General features: G+C 37.0%; 3 protein-coding genes and 1 long non-coding RNA gene across 9 annotated transcripts; 2 read left to right on the forward strand and 2 right to left on the reverse strand.

Moving 5' to 3' along the window:
* Positions 1-256: 256 nt before the first annotated feature.
* On the forward strand, positions 257-2670 carry LOC110756595 (WAT1-related protein At2g39510-like). The gene is made up of 7 exons (XM_021958040.2): positions 257-545; positions 654-716; positions 848-964; positions 1057-1294; positions 1540-1701; positions 1812-1963; positions 2160-2670. The coding sequence occupies exons 1-7, from the start codon at positions 346-348 to the stop codon at positions 2269-2271; spliced, it is 1044 nt and encodes a 347-aa protein (XP_021813732.1). The 5' UTR covers positions 257-345; the 3' UTR covers positions 2272-2670.
* Positions 2671-3532: 862 nt separating this feature from the next.
* LOC110756742 (WAT1-related protein At2g39510-like) lies at positions 3533-5714 on the forward strand. Of its 4 annotated transcripts, none has more exons than XM_088249338.1 (8): positions 3533-3638; positions 3939-4080; positions 4198-4260; positions 4343-4459; positions 4548-4797; positions 4897-5061; positions 5138-5286; positions 5384-5714. In XM_088249338.1, the coding sequence occupies exons 2-8, from the start codon at positions 3983-3985 to the stop codon at positions 5586-5588; spliced, it is 1047 nt and encodes a 348-aa protein (XP_088105464.1). In that variant the 5' UTR covers positions 3533-3638; positions 3939-3982; the 3' UTR covers positions 5589-5714. The 4 variants fall into 4 exon arrangements, with proteins under 4 accessions (XP_088105464.1, XP_088105462.1, XP_088105463.1 ...); XM_088249336.1 differs by having other exon boundaries at positions 3950-4080; XM_021958209.2 differs by lacking the exon at positions 3533-3638 and having other exon boundaries at positions 3735-4080.
* A 498-nt stretch (positions 5715-6212) lies between these two features.
* LOC110756732 (uncharacterized) lies at positions 6213-6880 on the reverse strand. Its single transcript, XR_002526712.2, has 2 exons — positions 6675-6880; positions 6213-6541 (listed from the first exon to the last, which is right to left on the reverse strand). It is a non-coding gene; the product is annotated as an uncharacterized LOC110756732 (long non-coding RNA).
* A 4274-nt stretch (positions 6881-11154) lies between these two features.
* On the reverse strand, positions 11155-16182 carry LOC110756726 (N-lysine methyltransferase). Of its 3 annotated transcripts, none has more exons than XM_088249572.1 (7): positions 16032-16182; positions 15592-15810; positions 13656-13740; positions 12028-13437; positions 11857-11925; positions 11555-11753; positions 11155-11421 (listed from the first exon to the last, which is right to left on the reverse strand). In XM_088249572.1, exons 3-7 carry the CDS (start codon positions 13662-13664, stop codon positions 11351-11353), a joined length of 1758 nt encoding a protein of 585 aa, XP_088105698.1. In that variant the 5' UTR covers positions 13665-13740; positions 15592-15810; positions 16032-16182; the 3' UTR covers positions 11155-11350. The 3 variants fall into 3 exon arrangements, with proteins under 3 accessions (XP_088105698.1, XP_021813880.1, XP_021813881.1); XM_021958188.2 differs by having other exon boundaries at positions 15991-16172; XM_021958189.2 differs by lacking the exon at positions 13656-13740 and having other exon boundaries at positions 15991-16172.
* Positions 16183-18316: the final 2134 nt, after the last annotated feature.

Below are 18316 nucleotides of genomic sequence, written 5' to 3' on the forward strand. Positions count from 1 at the left end.
TTTTCGCCAACCATTTGGTTGACATATTTGGGTTAGTCACTTGGAACAGTGATTTTATTACTTGTGAGTCAGATATGAATCATATGATGCATGGTATTCGATGAGGAAAAAACTACCGGTTTTGATGCTTGATTTGATGAAATGGGCTCTCTTCACAGAATCGTATTTTAGCTCACCTTAGTGGAGTCCCCTGGAATATTCAAGATTGAGAGACGTACCCAAAGTTGCTACGCCTATAAAGTAAGTGCAGCTTCTTGTTCATTTTCCTCATCACTGATCAAGTAGCTGCTAGTTTTTTCACTCTACTGAGAAATTAAGCAAGAGGCGTAGTTTTAGAACAACAATATGTCTAAGAGCTCTATGGCTCAGATGATCAATCGGGCGAAGCCGTTTGTGGCTGTCACTCTGATGCAATTTGGGTTTGCAGGAATGTCCATAATTTCAAAGTTTGCTCTAAACCGGGGGATGAGCCAACATGTATTGGTCGTGTACCGGCATGCTGTTGCCACTGTTTTTATAGCTCCTTTTGCCATAGTGTTTGATAGGTACTCTGTCTCTGGCTCTCTCTGTCTTCTTTCGTGTGTCTTGATTTTTTTGTATTTGACATGTTGAGCAATGAAGAAACTAATCCACTGAAGTTGATGCTCTTGCAGGAAAGTAAGGCCAAAGATGACCTTCTCTGTTTTCACCAAGATTTTGTTACTTGGCCTATTAGAGTTAAGAACCGCGACCACTAAGCCACATGTTGTCCAACTTATAAGCTTGAAAAGACGTTTTAATCATGCTGTTTTCATTTTTAAACAAATTGGAATCGTGCTAATCAAGTTATGTCTACTCTCATTATCAGGCCTGTAATCGACCAGAACCTGTTCTATACCGGGATGAAGCTTACAACAGCAACTTTTACATCTGCCATGTGCAATGTTCTTCCTGCCTTTGCATTCATAATGGCTTGGATTTTCAGGTAAATATTCTGTGGTTTACATATTCCTACTGTATTTCCCTTCCTTGCTTGGTCCAGAAATGTGGAATTAATTAGTTTGACTGGTCTTTTAGGCTTGAGAAGATTAATTTTAGAAGCCTGCATAGCCTGGCAAAGATATTGGGGACCATAGTGACTGTTGGAGGAGCTATGCTTATGACTCTAATTAATGGACCGATGCTGAATCTTCCTTGGACAAGAAGAAACATTCATCAAGAATCTACAAGTGCCACAGATCATCAAGATCCCATAAAGGGTGCTCTTATGATTGGAGCTGGATGTTTCTGTTGGGCTGGTTTCGTCAATCTGCAAGTAAATCCCAAATCTTTTATGTAACTTGAGTAACAAGTAACAACTCACAGTTACATGTGTGTTTATATGTCTTACCCCATAGCATTTGAACTGCAAGGAAATAGACTAATACACAATTATCACCTACACTGTCATCTTAATGAGGCACAATTGCTGGATTAAAATTGTCTAAACTTTTTTCTATTTTTCTTTTTCAAAGAAAATTGATGATTGTACTGATTGAGGTAGAATTACTGCTTCTATAGGCAATTACGCTAAAGTCTTACCCCGCTGAGCTCTCCCTAGCTGCTTGGATATGCTTGATGGGCACTGTTCAAGGCACCGTGGTGGCCCTAGGTTTTGAATGGGATAACCCTGCAGCTTGGTCCATACACTGGGATTCTAAGTTGTTAGCTGCTGTTTACAGTGTAAGCAGATTTCAATTCAACCCCAAGCTTTCTGGTTAACAAGATTTCTGCAGGCTATAAATAGATATGCTTTACAAGTGTATTTACAGCATGAAGATGTTTTGGTGCAGGGAATAATATGTTCAGGTGTTGCGTATTACGTTCAGGGATTGGTAATGAAGGAAAGGGGACCTGTTTTTGTGACTGCTTTTAGTCCTCTAAGCATGATTATTGTTGCTGTTATGAGCTCCTTCATGTTAGCTGAGATAATGTACTTGGGAAGGTTTGCATCAATCTCTCTCTACTAAATCCAAATATAGGATCACCTTGGATTTAAGTAGTTTTTTATATGAAGAAAAAAAAAAGGATGAAGAGCCTTTACTCAGTGGCAAAATGCAAGAAAGAAATTTGTGTATCATGTAGATAACTCAAAATATTTCTCCTGAAGGGCTAATGAGGCTTTTTTCTTTTTTCTGCAGAGTAATTGGAGCAATGGTCATTGTGATTGGCCTCTATATGGTTCTATGGGGTAAAAGTAAGGATCGGATTCCATCTGAATCAGAAAAAGATGATGTGGTTCCACCGGTTTAACGAAAACTACATTCATGGAGAGGACAGTGACATCAGATAAAAGATTTTTTGGCCATTGATGTTACTAAGTAAGAAGCTGATATGTACAATATTTCACAAGGAGGAAGACCAAAAACTATATAATAACTGCTTCGACTTTGAATTTTCAATTCGCAACGAACTCCGTGCAAGCCAAAACTTATACAAGTTAAGCTGTTATGTTGTTGCAGATCAATAAAAGATTCTGGCGAATTATGAGTACAGTGGACCAGTCACTTAAAAAAAGAAGAGGAAATTTCTACTTTGAAAATCCCATAAGTGAAATCATAGTTTTAATATGGAACAGAGTGGTTGCTACTTGCTCCCTCCTTCTGCAGAAAGGTGTTTTGAAATGGGCATGGATGCTCTTCTTGGCACAAACTTTGTGTTGCATGGTTTGAGTTTTAATGTCTTGAATTTTAATGCGGTACTTATATCACAAATCCAAATAATTGAATGCTTGAATCCAGTTAGGTCCATGTAAAGCTGGCATCTTGACACCAATATTACTGATTGATCAGTTAAATCAATTTGCTCAATTTGCAATTACTTCTTTGTGAAATTATGCTTGTTTCCACACTGAAGTAAATTATAATGGCACTAATATGAATGCAATTGGGAATGATAGTGGTTAGTTATTGCTTAATTTATACAATGATAAATGCAATTGTCAAGAAGTGATGAACCACTCAATGCCAAATTGATATTTGCTTGCACTCTTCAACAAGCAAAGCACTTAATCTATTAGTTGGCAAAATTTTGAGAGGCTAGTCCAACCCCATAGGGATTAAGGATAAAATCTACGTATCATCGCCTCAAAACGTCCATTAAACCTACACATGTTTGTTACGTACAAGTTAATAACTTTATCAAAGTGTATTAGTCTTGGTTCAAATCAAAGTGGTCTGGGATGATCAGAATAAGAGTAGATCATGAGTAGTTAATCACATTACTAATCCTTTTGCTTGTGTTCATTAAAAACTTTTTATAGGAGGCTTAGTTGATTTCAAGGGGTGAAACCTGTCATTGTCTGTGGGGGGGGGGGGGGGGGGGGGGGGGTAACAGGGTCGTTTTCAAGAGGGACTCATTTTCCAACAACCTGCCTCTAATTAGCCTAATTATGTAATAATTCAAATTCAGTTTTTTATCTGCTACAAATATATTCTTGCACAACTCTTTCATTGTCTGTGATATTAATACGTTGGAATAAACCCAACTAAAGCCCTGACTCTTTTTTTTTTTTTTTTGCATTGCCATAAATTGCTCACTGCATTAAATTTTCTCAGTCACCAACAACGTTTTTGATTGATGAAAGTGTGGCAAGGCCTACAAGGCTACCACTTTCCATGGTATGCAGAAAATGGGGTTTTTTTTTATTTTTTATTTTTAAAGAAATCGTTTTTCGATTCACTGCATCGGTTTGAGTACTTGAATTTGAAAAGAAAGAAAAAATTGTTTAGAAGGTATGAGAAAGAAGCAAGGGGTGGTTGGAACTCTATAAAATGAAAGTGTTTTAGCCCCTCTACAACTTATATGCTCATAAGCTTTTTTCATGGCTTCATTAGAGAGGACAAACATATTGAGAACAAAGTTTATTATGGAGTCATTAACTAACCTGATCCGCCCGGCAAAGCTGATTTTAGCCGTAGCTCTCTTGCAGGGTGCCTATGCAGGCCAGGCCATAATTGTTAGGATGGCTATGAACCAGGGGATGAGCCATTACATATTCTTAGTCTACCGAATGGCCTTTGCCACTGTTCTTATTGCTCCATTTGCTCTTATCTTGGATAGGTTTGTTCTCTTGATGTATATGCAGGGAAATTTTCTATTTTCAAACAGTCTAGCAAGTTTTAAAAAAGATTAAGGAACTATCATAACTAATTACTAATTGTTAAGACTAATCACCAGGAAATCGAGGCCGAAGATGACATCCTCCATCCTTGTTAAGACAATGCTGCTCAGCCTTTTCGAGTAAGAATCTGAACCATTAAGTTTAATTAAACTACTCTTTATGATCTTAATTGAACCCCATTTTCATTATCTATCTATACAGCCCTGTGCTTGACCAGAACCTATACTATATGGCAATGTCCTACTCTACAGCTACTTTCACATCTGCCATGTTCAATATTCTTCCTGCAATTGCATTTTTTATGGCCTGGATCTTTAGGTACAACTCCTTAGCCACTAAAACACAGAAAAAACACACTGGTAAGGCAAATAAAGTTTATAACTTTGTTGTGGTGAGGGATTTGCAGGCTTGAGACAGTAAACATTAGGAAACTGCATAGCCAGGCAAAGGTTCTTGGGACTATAATCACAGTTGGAGGAGCTATAATATTGACACTAGCCAAAGGGCCTGCACTAAATTTGCCATGGACAAAGGGCAAAAATCAACATCATCCTCATCATCAAATGCAAAGTGATTCAAACCACAAAGACATCACAAAGAGTGCTCTATTGAGTGCAGCAGCTTGTTTCTGCTGGTCTAGTTTCATCATTTTGCAAGTAAGAAACTCTCAAATGTTATATGACATGCTTCTGTGTTACTGCATCAGTAAAAAATAAAAAGTAAAAAGTATAATATGATGGTGAATTCTAATGCAGGCATTTACACTAAGATCATATCCTTGTAAGCTCTCCCTGGCAGCTCTTACATGTTTTTGGGGTCTGGTGGAAGGAGCAATCCTGGCCCTTGCAGTAGAATGGAGGAACAGTAATGCAGACTGGTCCATACACTTGGACATAAGACTTTTAGCAGCATTTTATGGGGTAACGAATTTTTACTTCAGAGAAAGAATGGCAAATATGTACTCAGAGTCACAGTCACAGATGTTTTTTCATGCAGGGGATACTCTCTGGGGTTGCTTATTACATTATGGGAATGGTAAATAAAGAAAATGGACCTGTTTTCTTTTCTGCTTTTAACCCATTGGGCACAGTAATTATTGCAATTCTGGGTTCCCTTGTTTTTGATGAGCACATGTACCTTGGGAGGTATGCTTTAATTTCTCTCTCCTATGCCCAATATGCCTATGCATAATAGTTACAGCAGTAAAAATGGACTGACCCAATACCACTACATGGTTTGCAGTCTTACTGGAGCCATTGTCATCGTTGTTGGCCTATATCTGGTTCTGTGGGGCAAGACCAAAGACGAGCCTCCATCTCAATCATCAATAACTCAGAGTCAACCAAACGATGAGCCTATAACTACAAGTCAACAACAAATGATGCCAGAGGGAGGCCTGGATATAGAACGTGGAGGTGAACCAAAAACAAACATAATTTACAGCTAAAAGTTTCAGTTCATTCGAGAAAACTATTGAATTCTGGGAGATCATTATAAATTTTTTCACAACGTTGATGTAAAAATATTTATGTTCTTTTTAAGTTCTCAACAAAAGGAGCACCATTATTCTTAAGTTGTGAATTGTGAATTTGGACATGAAATCTCATCTCATCCAACAAAGTGGAGGCCAATATTTTATCTAAGGGTAATGCTAGGCTTCCCACATTTTTATACCACATTGTGTATCACATTTCTAATAGAGACAGAGCCCACCAATACAATGGAGCCCATCTCTATTAGAGATGTGGTACGCACTGTGGTATAAAAATGTGGTAAGCCTAGCATTTTCCTTTATCTAATCAATGGTAAGACAGCCAACGTAAAACAATAGTTGGTGGCCTCCAAAGAGAGGCTGCATCATTGATCAGCAGCCAGCAAATAATGCTTGTTCGCAATTTGAGCTCAAAATGGACTTATCTACATATGAGCAAGGATAAATCCCCAACCATTCATGACATTCATGTCAAAGACGATGCCCCTCGAGTTCTCAAAGCGCCCAAATTGGTGTCACACTGGACACTTACCAGATTATCAGTAAGCCGATTCGACCATCGGGTTACACTATCCAGTCTCGATAACTATGGATGTTTGGTTCATAGATTTTCAGGGTGAAAAATAAACACGCATACAAAATTTTGTAAACTGTCCACCATCCAAAAATAATTAACTTTCAATATGAACTATTTCACATAGCCAAAATACCTGTAAACATCCACCAGCTCCAATATTCAAATTTGCAGTCTATAATTTAGTAATTTACTATAAGCTTTTGTATGGTGCTATGCAATCCCATCTATCCCCCAAAAAGTTAATGAGGAAGATTCTCGCATCAAGATTGTATAGCAACTTCGTCTTTTCCATAGATACGCTGAAGTTCACGGGTGGCGGCTTGATGCGATGCTGAAGAAAGTCAAAAAGAGGGAACTATATGAGAGCAATTTTCACAACATCAATAAACATAAATGGTAAGGATATCACATTTCAAGTTTGTGTTAAAGAGGTCATCCAAAAATCATCTAAAATTCTGCATCACCTTTCCAGATCCGGAAATTCTTCTGATTAATAGGAGACCCTGTCACAGTTTGAATGGCATCAAACAGCATCTCCTGAGGAGTGTTCTTCAGCTCTTGAACTACTGCATAGATGGTCTTTCCATTCTCAAAGTAGATGTGATTGTTGGGATGCTTGGTCTTAGCACCAGCATGACGTTCAAACCCATAAGCTTATGATATTTATAAAATATCCCTTTTTTTCCTTAAGTCCTTAGAAGTCATTTTACAAAAGGATAAATTTGTTTTTGAAAATTTGAAATTAAGGTGGGTGGAGAAATAGGACAGGTGGGTGGAAATAGCAGCACTCTTGATCAGGGAGCATTTGATATTCATGTTGTTTCAAAGTTGTTTTAAAAACAAGTGTAAAGAGGGTTCCCACCCGACGTTGTGGGCCAAAAATTAAGTAAACCCACACTCTCTTTTTTTGCGTGTGAAATTTTTTTGGTTCAACAGAAGGTATGAGAAATGATGAGTACATAATTATCACATTTATTATCCCTACATTATATTTGTTAGTAACTAATTTTATTTAATTTGATATTATTTTGTGTGTTTATCTCTTTGTAGCTAGACTTTGAGGTTCATTGGCTATGTTCATACCCACCCCACATAAAAGAGCAAGAAAAAAAAGCATGAAATGGATGAAGCAACAAACAAGACTTGGTGGCATTAAACAATTTGTAGTTGGGAATGACCAAATGAATGATGAAGAATTAGTGCCACACCAAGGCATAAAAAAAAAAGGAAAAGAAGCAATGGATGGAGCAACCAAGAAGAAAAGAATTGAAAAGAATGCATGAAGTGCCACACCCATGCCAAAAGAAGAAACAATGAAAAGATGGGCTACGGTTTTGCATTGAAAGGGATAAGAATTTCATATTTTAATATTTCCCTAGTGATTGTTGCTGTTGAGATTTAAGGCTATAAATAGGAAGCTCTACAAGCCTTCAAACACACCCAAGCTCCACAACTCTTGAGCTTTCTCTCTTCCCTCAATCTTTCTAAGTTTTAATTTCTGTTTTTAGTTTTATTTTATTATAGGGAACTAACTCCCTAGCTAAGGCTAGGGAGAAAGCTTTTAATATAAGTGTGTAATTTTTATTAGTTTGATCCAAACTTAAGCTTTAATGTGAATTTGTAGTTTTTGTTCAAATGGAATTTGTAGTTTTCTTTTTAATTAATTGATGAATGTTTGATAATCTATTTCATGGGTTCAATCATGTTTTTCCCATTGTGTAGTAAAAACTTTCATTCTTTTAAAAGAGAAGAGAATGACCAAAGATTAATAGAATTTTGATGAAGATTATTTTTTGATAGTTTGTTGCCAATGGTACAAGTTATGCTTAGAATACTTCTAAAGGAAATTAAAAAGAGCTTTAATTATTTTGAACAACTACAAATGAAAATATTTTGTGGATCAAATTATTAAGAGTTGCATGCTTATGTTAAAAGCGGAAACCCAATGCCTTAGTATTTTAATCAATTGAATTTTCTTGAAATCAAATCTTGCATAAATCTACTTTTCAATCATAATTGTTCTTTTTCAGCTCTGTTATCTTTACACCGCTCTCTGTGGATACGACACTCGGACTTCCGAGCTACACTACTATACGACACCTCCCTTGGATTTTGCAAAGTGGTGCGAACCAGAAAGAAGCAAGGGGTGGTTGGAGCTCTATAAAATGAAAGTGTTTTAGCCTCTACAACTTATATGCTCACAAGCTTTTTTCATGGCTTCATTAGAGAGGACAAACATACTTGGAACAAAGTTTATTATGGAGTCATTAACTAACCTGATCCGCCCGGCAAAGCTGATTTTAGCCGTAGCTCTCTTGCAGGGTGCCTATGCAGGCCAGGCCATAATTGTTAGGATGGCTATGAACCAGGGGATGAGCCATTACATATTCTTAGTCTACCGAATGGCCTTTGCCACTGTTCTTATTGCTCCATTTGCTCTTATCTTGGATAGGTTTGTTCTCTTGATGTATATGCAGGGAAATTTTCTATAGTCCCAAGAACCTTTGCCTGGCTATGCAGTTTCCTAATGTTTACTGTCTCAAGCCTGCAAATCCCTCACCACAACAAAGTTATAAACTTTATTTGCCTTACCAGTGTGTTTTTTCTGTGTTTTAGTGGCTAAGGAGTTGTACCTAAAGATCCAGGCCATAAAAAATGCAATTGCAGGAAGAATATTGAACATGGCAGATGTGAAAGTAGCTGTAGAGTAGGACATTGCCATATAGCCCTGTGCTTGACCAGAAGCTATACTATATGGCAATGTCCTACTCTACAGCTACTTTCACATCTGCCATGTTCAATATTCTTCCTGCAATTGCATTTTTTATGGCCTGGATCTTTAGGTACAACTCCTTAGCCACTAAAACACAGAAAAAACACATTGGTAAGGCAAATAAAGCTTATAACTTTGTTGTGGTGAGGGATTTGCAGGCTTGAGACAGTAATCATTAGGAAACTGCATAGCCAGGCAAAGTTTCTTGGGACTATAATCACAGTTGGAGGAGCTATAATATTGACACTAGCCAAAGGGCCTGCACTAAATTTGCCATGGACAAAGGGCAAAAATCAGCATCATCCTCATCATCAAATGCAAAGTGATTCAAACCACAAAGACATCACAAAGAGTGCTCTATTGAGTGCAGCAGCTTGTTTCTGCTGGTCTAGTTTCATCATTTTGCAAGTAAGAAACTCTCAAATGTTAGATCACATGCTTCTGTGTTACTGCATCAGTAAAAAATAAAAAGTAAAAAGTATAATATGATGGTGAATTCTAATGCAGGCATTTACACTTAAGATCATATCCTTGTAAGCTCTCCCTGGCAGCTCTTACATGTTTTTGGGGTCTGGTGGAAGGAGCAATCCTGGCCCTTGCAGTAGAATGGAGGAACAGTAATGCAGACTGGTCCATACACTTGGACATAAGACTTTTAGCAGCTTTCTATGGGGTAAGAAATTTTTACTTCAGATAAAGAATGGTAAATATATACTCACACTGACAGTCACAGTCACAGATGTTTTTTCATGCAGGGGATACTCTCTAGGGTTGCTTATTACATTATGGGAATGGTAAATAAAGAAAAGGGACCTGTTTTCTTTTCTGCTTTTAACCCATTGGGCACAGTAATTATTGCAATTCTGGGTTCCCTTGTTTTAGATGAGCACATGTACGTTGGGAGGTATGCTTTAATTTCTCTCTCCTATGCCCAATATGCCTATGCATAATAGTTACAGCAGTAAAAATGGACTGACCCAATACCACTACATGGTTTGCAGTCTTATTGGAGCCATTGTCATCGTTGTTGGCCTATATCTGGTTCCGTGGGGCAAGACCAAAGACGAGCCTCCATCTCAATTATCAATAACTCAGAGTCAACGAAACGATGAGCCTATAACTACAAGTCAACAACAAATGATGCCAGAGGGAGGCCTCGATATAGAACGGTTCTATATCCAGGCCTAGTACACAATATGGTATAAAAATGTGGTAAGTCTAGCATTAGCCTTAGATAAAATATCGGCCTCCACTTTGTTGGATGAGATGAGATTTCATGTCCAAATTCACAATTCACAACTTAAGAATAATGGTGCTCCTTTTGTTGAGAACTTAAAAAGAACATAAATATTTTTACATCAACCCTGTGAAAAAATTTATAATGATCTCCCAGAATTCAATAGTTTTCTCAAATGAACTGAAACTTTTAGCTGTCAATTATGTTTGTTTTTGGTTCAGGGTAACAAACATAATTGACAGCTAAAAGTTTCAGTTCATTCGAGAAAACTATTGAATTCTGGGAGATCATTATAAATTTTTTCACAGGGTTGATGTAAAAATATTTATGTTCTTTTTAAGTTCTCAACAAAAGGAGCACCATTATTAAGTTGTGAATTGTGAATTGTGAATTGTGTATTTGGACGAGAAATCTCGTCTCATCCAACAAAGTGGAGGCCGACATTTTATCTAAGGGTAATGCTAGGCTTATCACATTTTTATACCACATTGTGTACCACATCTCTAATAGAGATATAGCCCACCAATACAATGGGGCCCATCTCTATTAGAGATGTAGTACACACTGTGGTATAAAAATGCAGTAAGCCTAGCATTTTCCCAAGACAGCCAACGTAAAACAATAGTTGGTGGCCTCCAAAGAGAGGCTGCATCATTGATCAGCAGCGATCAGCAGCCTGCAAATAATGCTTGTCCTCAAATTTGAGCTCAAAATGGACTTATATGAGCCAGGATAAATCCCCAACTATTCATGACATTCATGTCAAAGACGATGCCCTTCGGGTTCTAAAAGCGCCCAAAATGGTGTGTCACACTGGACATTTACCAGATGATCTGTAAGCTGATTCGACCATTGGGTTATACCATCCAGTCTCGATAACTATGGATGTTTGGTTCATAGATTTTCAGGGTGAAAAATAAACACGCATACAAAATTTTGTAAACTGTCCACCATCCAAAAATAATTAACTTTCAATATGAACTATTTCACATAGCCAAAATACCTGTAAACATCCACCAGCTCCAATATTCAAATTTGCAGTCTATAATTTAGTAATTTACTATAAGCTTTTGTATGGTGCTATGCAATCCCATCTACCCCCCAAAAAGTTAATGAGGAAGATTCTCGCATCAAGATTGTATAGCAACTTCGTCTTTTCCATAGATACGCTGAAGTTCACGGGTGGCGGCTTGATATGATGCTGAAGAAAGTCAAAAAGAGGGAACTATATGAGAGCAATTTTCACAACATCAATAAACATAAATGGTAAGGATATCACATTTCAAGTTTGTGTTAAAGAGGTCATCCAAAAATCATCTAAAATTTTGCATCACCTTTCCAGATCCGGAAATTCTTCTGATTAATAGGAGACCCTGTCACAGTTTGAATGGCATCAAACAGCATCTCCTGAGGAGTGTTCTTCAGCTCTTGAACTACTGCATAGATGGTCTTTCCATTCTCAAAGTAGATGTGATTATTGGGATGCTTGGTCTTAGCACCAGCATGACGTTCAAACTCATAAGCATTGAGAGACTGCATGATACAATCCAATTTGCCAGCTAAGTTATATATCTCAAATAAAAAAAAGTCATTACTTCTTACTTCAAAGCAGCTGAATCAAACAAGAGATCATTACCTTTGAGTGATTGCAGTCATCACAGGAACATAGATACCCGGTCCCTTTTATGATTCCTTTGAGGTTTTTCTGCAGAAGATAACATATACAAGTCAAAACAAGGAAAACTAATACAGAATATTGAATCACCTGTCACCAAAATCAGAAAGATCAACAGATAGATAAGCTTACCTCCCGTGACCAGGAAACATACTTCACCGGAACCCCATCAAACATACCAGTGGACAATAAACTTTTGACATTTGAAGGGAAGTTGTTTGGAGGAGCTTTCCTAGCAGTCTTTGGCTCCTTAATTTTGGAAACGGTATCAGTTTTAGAATCAAGTTTGAGAGTGTCATCTACATTTGGATCCATGTTTGACTGAACCGGATCCTTCAGACCAGATTCTTCTGATTGCTCAGCTGTGTTTTGATTGCTCATCAACAAATCATAGCTGCTGATGATCCCGCCAGAAGGATTTGTGTCAGTTTCATGATGGAAACTTCCAAAAGATATGGTGGTGCTCTCATTCTTATTGTAATTGTGACTCATAGATACATTGCTTTCTCCTTTATGATAGGGAGGACCTATTGGCACAACATTCGAATCAGCCTTGTCATAGTTTGGGCCCATTGACATAATATTATCAGGCTGCTTATCATAGGTGGGAGCCATTGAGATGAAATTCTCATTTGCTTTACCATATGTTGCACCCATAGAAATAAAATTCTCATGCCCTTTGTGGTACGAGTTACCTAATGATATGAAACTGCTATCTCCCTTTTCATATGACTGACCCATTGATATAAAGTTGCCATCCTCCTTGTCAAAAGGCTGACCCATTGATAAGATACTATTATCTCCCTTGTTATAATTATGAGCCATTGATATGAAATTGCTATTGGCTTTACTGAAGGTATGACCCATTGAAATGAAATTATCATCTGCCTTGTTAAAGGAAGGTCCTATTGAGATTGCATTCTCTTCGCCAGTATTATAAGCCGAACCCAACGATATGGCGTTGTCATCGCTCTTATTATAGGTGTTACCCATTGACATTGTATTACTGTCTCCCTTACAGTAGGAGTGCCCCATAGATGCAGACACGACATCATCAGAGTCCCTAACTTCATTGACTTTAACTTTTCTGATTCCACCAAAATTGAGACATGATGAGGGATCTTCGATGGTGTGAGACATTGACAAACCCACTGATGGATCATTTCCATATTGATTCTCGAAACTCTTTCTTCCCAAATTCATATTTTCACTTCCAACAGATTGAATGTTCCTGTCACCTAGGTTGACTGTCCGTACTGGCTCAGATCCGAAAATGCGATCAGTGAATTGTCCTGGAACTGACTGAAACCCTGAAGTGTTATCCCAAGGGGAAATAGCCAAATGTGGAACTCCTGAAACAGGCCTGCCATTAACAGCCTCCATTGCTTGCTTCTTGTTGTTGAAGAATTCCGGCCCATTGGAATCCATAAACCACCGGTTACCACGCTTTGATTCTATTCTGGAAGAATTATCATAACCCATCTCTCCATCAGCTAGACAGCTAGCATCTCTCGGAATCCAAAAACTTTTGGGTTGGAACGACTGCAAAAACATAAATACTTTTTAGATTACATGATAGAATGTTAAAATAAGAACAGTAGCCTAGAAAGAGGAAATGGGATGCAAAACACAGACATCTTCATTAAAATAATAGCATCCAGAAACAGAGGAGAAATTTAAACGCAAGCGTGAGGATAAGCAGATCAATTGTACAGCATGACTTAAGATTGAACTTGAAGCGCGATCAAAAGAAACCGTACATGATTCATAGTTTCCAAGAAAATAGGCACACACGATGCAGAAAGAGCTTATCTTTAAATAGTTTTGGACACCAGAGATATTATCCTACACAACCAAATGAATGCATCATTTCAAATATCAAAGGACTTCGCAAAATGGAATATTATGAAAAGTTAATTCCGTTTAGAAGAAATTGGCAACATTTGTTGCCAACACCTAGATCTTTGCCATAACAATGAAATTATTAATAAAGTTCCTTTGAAATCTGTCCAAATCAGCTATGCCCTGAAGCATTAAATCTTTCCCTGCACAACGCAAAAATGACTTGGAGAGAAATCATTTTTTTTATGGAATGGAAAGAAAAAATTTCCTTAACAGTATTCAACGTCAGAGTACAAGTTCCTAATATGCATGCATGGTTTTTCAAACTACATTTGTACAATAATTATATTGCAAGAACAAAAAGCAATGACACGAAAAACAATAGGCTGAATTTGGAAAAAAGCAGAGCAAGTTGTTACTAATTGTAGAGACTAGAGACTATTCTAAGAAAATTAATAGGCATTTATTCGCCTCATGGACCACCTTTACATCACATCACTCCTCATTAGATCACGTTTTCCATCATCAACTTAAAGATCCAAAGCTTCCTGAGCTAGTATGATCAAATACATCTAACCATGACTGTTTCTTCCCCAAGTTGCCAAGTTAACTAATTGGTTAAGAAAAATGTACATGACCACCAAAATGTATAAATGTGCTTTGTCAATGACTAATATTTATTTCCAGCTGTGCTTAACGAGGAAATGACACATCCTATTAAAAATTGTGGGATGAAACATCAATAAATGCACAAATCCTATGTTAGCTCCTTAATTTTGGATGAAAAATAAAAGATACTAGAATCTTAAAGTGAACAGAAACGATCTAGCTCATTTCATTCTTGATGTTGATGCCACACTCTTTTCAATCTAGGTTACACAAGTTATTCTACAATGCAAAGTTGCAATAATTCTTAACTGATCACCGCAACTTAATGAAACCCCACTAAGGATCACCACAATGCTACAGTAACTAAGTGCTCTCCTTTACTTATACACGAAGATTCTTTTAATAATATCTGTTCAAAGATTTGACATCTTAGCTAACAGCTAAGAGAGCCTTGTGCTATTTCGACTGAGTAATAACCATTAACATATTCTAGGAAGAAAATCGATGCTCTTAGATAACAGATGTCTAGTTATTTTTTCTCTCTCAAATGTGAATGTGGAGATCCAGAATCACTGGATATAGCCACTAAGCATCGGGCAAAGGGAAATTGTAAGACAAACATGCTCATACATGATATGTTACTCCCCCCAAATATATATAGCCGTTCCTCTTTATCACTGCGAAATTTAGGTCGTTACCTCCCACTTTACCTTCACATGAGACTCCATTATGATACTTTAAATTGATTTATATGGATGTAAATTAGTAATTACTAAGGCAAGAAAGAAACTAATAGATCATCATCAATCTCATCACCAGAAGTCAAGCATGTATACCAGATGCCATAAATCTATAGTAAATAAAAAAAGATAACAGAATAAACACTTGACTTTCCATTTGACATATAGTCAAAATACAATCCTCTTTTTTTCTTTTTTCTTTTTGTTTTTTTTTTCATTTAAGAGAACATTCATATTCGAAAACAATTAAAACCAGATTAGGTTCACTATAAGATTCATCTTCTCAAAGAACCAACACACACAGAAGCACCCATTTTCCAAACAACAACAAAATCTTCGATGGACAATGTATAGAAAATAGTAACAACCCCACAAAGAAAAGCAAGCATTGATCAAAAGTCAGATACCTCTCAGGTGCAACAACATGAAAAACCCCAAAAAAATAAAGCCAAGATGTCAATATGACATTTGCATTAAAAAGCTTCAATCAGAGTTTCGAGTCTACCATTTTTAACACAGGCTCACTGAGTCACCTCAGCATTAACTCAATGAACTCGCTCCCACACTGTCAACCTCAGCTTCTCCCACACTCCAATCTCGAACCGTTACTCTCTGTCAAACCCAAAGCAACTTATACGACGCCGCTTCGTCAATAAAATTCACTGATGAAACCAAAACGCAATCCATGCAAGTCCAAACTCCAAGCTCAGAGCCTCTGCTTACACTGCAGAAACAAAACCCAGAAAAATTAAACTTCGATCGCAGCGAGTAGGCACAGAACGATACGGATAAAGAAAAATACACAAAGCTCAAAACGATCAAATTGAATTTTCAATAACCTATACATACACATAGATACATAATTATACATAAGCACGACAAACAGAGCAATGGGGGCAAAAACCTAGAAATTGAGAAGAATGAGAGAGTGTTCGAGAAGAGTGCCTTCGCCGGACCCGTCGCCGGTGAGATTTTCCCGCGCCGGAACACAGAAATTTCCTTCTTGTTGTTTTTATTTTTTTATTTTCTATGTTTTTGGAGAAATAAGAGAGAGAAGGACTGGTATGTATGAATATGACGAGTAAGATATGAAACTGAGCTTGGGTTTTTTTAACTATGGCAACAGATTGAGTAGGGAGCTCTGTACTGTTACATTTATGAACCCTGTTATCCTAACCGTACACGTGGGCATCTTAGCTCATTGTGAATTTGGTGGCTTTAGAGGACAATCATGACCGTTGACAGCTTGCAATGTTTGGAAGCTTCGGAGATGGGAATGTGGTGGATCGCAGCTTAACTGCACGAGTAGAATAGCACACGTGTCGTGTTTCTATAGGCTTTCCCACATGTATTCCTTCTTGCAAAGATTGATCGGGTGCATCGGTTTTACCGCGTGCCGCAAACGAGGGTATTTTCCACTTACGCTTACTTATGATGTTAGTTTGACCACTCCACTTAATATGCGTTAGGTGTTTGATTTCATCACCCAATTCATTTCATATTGGTAAATAAATTTTATATACTTTTTTTTTTGCCAAAAATGTTTATATAAATTGACAAGTAATGTTATGTTACTTAAATAAGTAAATTTACTTAAATGTTTTTAACTTAAAAAATAATCAAATTACTCTTTCACATTCTACTTAAAAAGAATACATATAAACCAAGGTGGTTAGTGTGATTGGTTCGGCACTCTCATTCCTTAAGAGAAGTCAGGGGTTCGATCCCTGCTCTTGTACGGAGTCACCACTTTGGCCAGCACTTTACCCCTTACGGGCCGACCCGGTGTGAGCGGGGATTAGTCTAGGTTGTGGTTAAGGCTTAAAGGTGACCCATAGTTGGAGCCCATCCAGGACCACCTCGTGGTTCATACCCAAAAAAAAAAAAAAAAAAAATACATATAAAATTAAGTTTAATTTGTATTTGATTTGTTAAGTTAATAGATTCTCTCATATTCATATCAAAATCCGATCCATTGACATGTCTAGATATGAAATTAATTGCGTGCCTAAACGACGGTTCTATTTGAATTTATTAATAACATATTTGTTTGGAAAATACACACATATATATAGAGCAGAGTTATTGGCTTAAGGAATGATTAAGTAAATTTCTTAAAACAAAAAAATTGTGATCAATTAAATGTGATCGTTTAATTTTATTTTAAGCCCATTGTATTTAACAGCCCAATAAGAACAAAGTGTTCGACCCAGAAGCATAAATCTGGTTTGGTTCATTCTAACAGATGCTGTCCTTTTTCTTCTTCTTCAGTCGGGCCCCTTTTTTTGTTTTGCTTTCTCTTTTTTTCCATCCGGACACAAATAATGTGTGTATGTTCATGATTCATCCCCTTCTTTGGTATTTAAGTTCCCTTTGAATTTCAACATACTTATTGATTTTCACTGATTTATTCTAATTGAATTTGGGCAATCAACACGTCAATCGTTCTCGCGTGTATGAATAATTATCGATTACTAAATTAACTAAATACATTGTTAATCTCACCAAATTGGGAATGGCTTTCCAATTATTTTGCTTATATTCAACCCTAGTCCCAATAAAACTTTTGTTTATGCGATCAATGGTTTTGGATAAGATTTGAATGTGACTAAGACTACAAAATCAACTTAACACGGATTAATTATAATTTTCATGGCTAGGATTTCCAACAAGGCAAGGGAATAAGAACCAAACAATCAACTATGCGTTAAGAAATTTCTCTTAAAATGACAACTAGGAGAAACATTCCAACCGAATATTGCGGAAGCATAATTACTTCGAAAATCTATATGACTAGTCTATCACAATGGGATTAAGAATATAGACTTTGATATTCAAAAGCAAAAGAGATTCGTATGAAAAGCAAAAATATAGACGTAGCTTAATCCACTTGATCAAAATAATAAGTTCGTTTCCTTGCACTTCAGCACAATTCCCGTATAGAGTAGTCGACTATTTTGTTTGTATCAAAATGTACTAAGAGCATCTCCAACATCTTTTCCGAAAGCTTTGGAATTCTAAAATAGGTGAACCGCATCAGAAAAACCCTCTCCAACAGCCTCTTCAACTTTAGTCATCAAAGCTGCAATCTCTTTCTCTCTCTTTAGGACGGGGTAAGTTGACTTTGGCTCTTCAAACATTTAATTTTACTTTGGAAAAACAAAACTTACCTTGAAAATATTAAAAACATGCATTTTTTTTTCTTTTCTTTTAATAAATACATAGACATT

The sequence above is a fragment of the Prunus avium genome, chromosome 2 (assembly GCF_965620075.1).
Source record: "Prunus avium chromosome 2, drPruAviu1.hap1.1, whole genome shotgun sequence".
NCBI classification, from domain to species: Eukaryota; Viridiplantae; Streptophyta; class Magnoliopsida; order Rosales; family Rosaceae; genus Prunus; species Prunus avium.

Bases quoted from the DNA above. Each gene is read 5' to 3' on its own strand.
- LOC110756742 (XM_021958209.2), top strand. From the start codon at position 3,842: ATGGCTTCATTAGAGAGGACAAACATATTGAGAACAAAGTTTATTATG. The intron at 4,081-4,197 runs GTTTGTTCTCTT...ACTAATCACCAG, and splicing joins TTTGCTCTTATCTTGGATAG to GAAATCGAGGCCGAAGATGA. The intron at 4,261-4,342 runs GTAAGAATCTGA...CTATCTATACAG, and splicing joins ATGCTGCTCAGCCTTTTCGA to CCCTGTGCTTGACCAGAACC.
- LOC110756595 (XM_021958040.2), top strand. From the start codon at position 346: ATGTCTAAGAGCTCTATGGCTCAGATGATCAATCGGGCGAAGCCGTTT. The intron at 546-653 runs GTACTCTGTCTC...ATGCTCTTGCAG, and splicing joins TTTGCCATAGTGTTTGATAG to GAAAGTAAGGCCAAAGATGA. The intron at 1,964-2,159 runs GTTTGCATCAAT...TTTTTTCTGCAG, and splicing joins GAGATAATGTACTTGGGAAG to AGTAATTGGAGCAATGGTCA.
- LOC110756726 (XM_088249572.1), bottom strand. The intron at 11,754-11,856 runs GTAATGATCTCT...TGTATCATGCAG, and splicing joins ATGACTGCAATCACTCAAAG to TCTCTCAATGCTTATGAGTT. The intron at 11,422-11,554 runs GTGATGCAAAAT...GACTTTCTTCAG, and splicing joins GAATTTCCGGATCTGGAAAG to CATCATATCAAGCCGCCACC.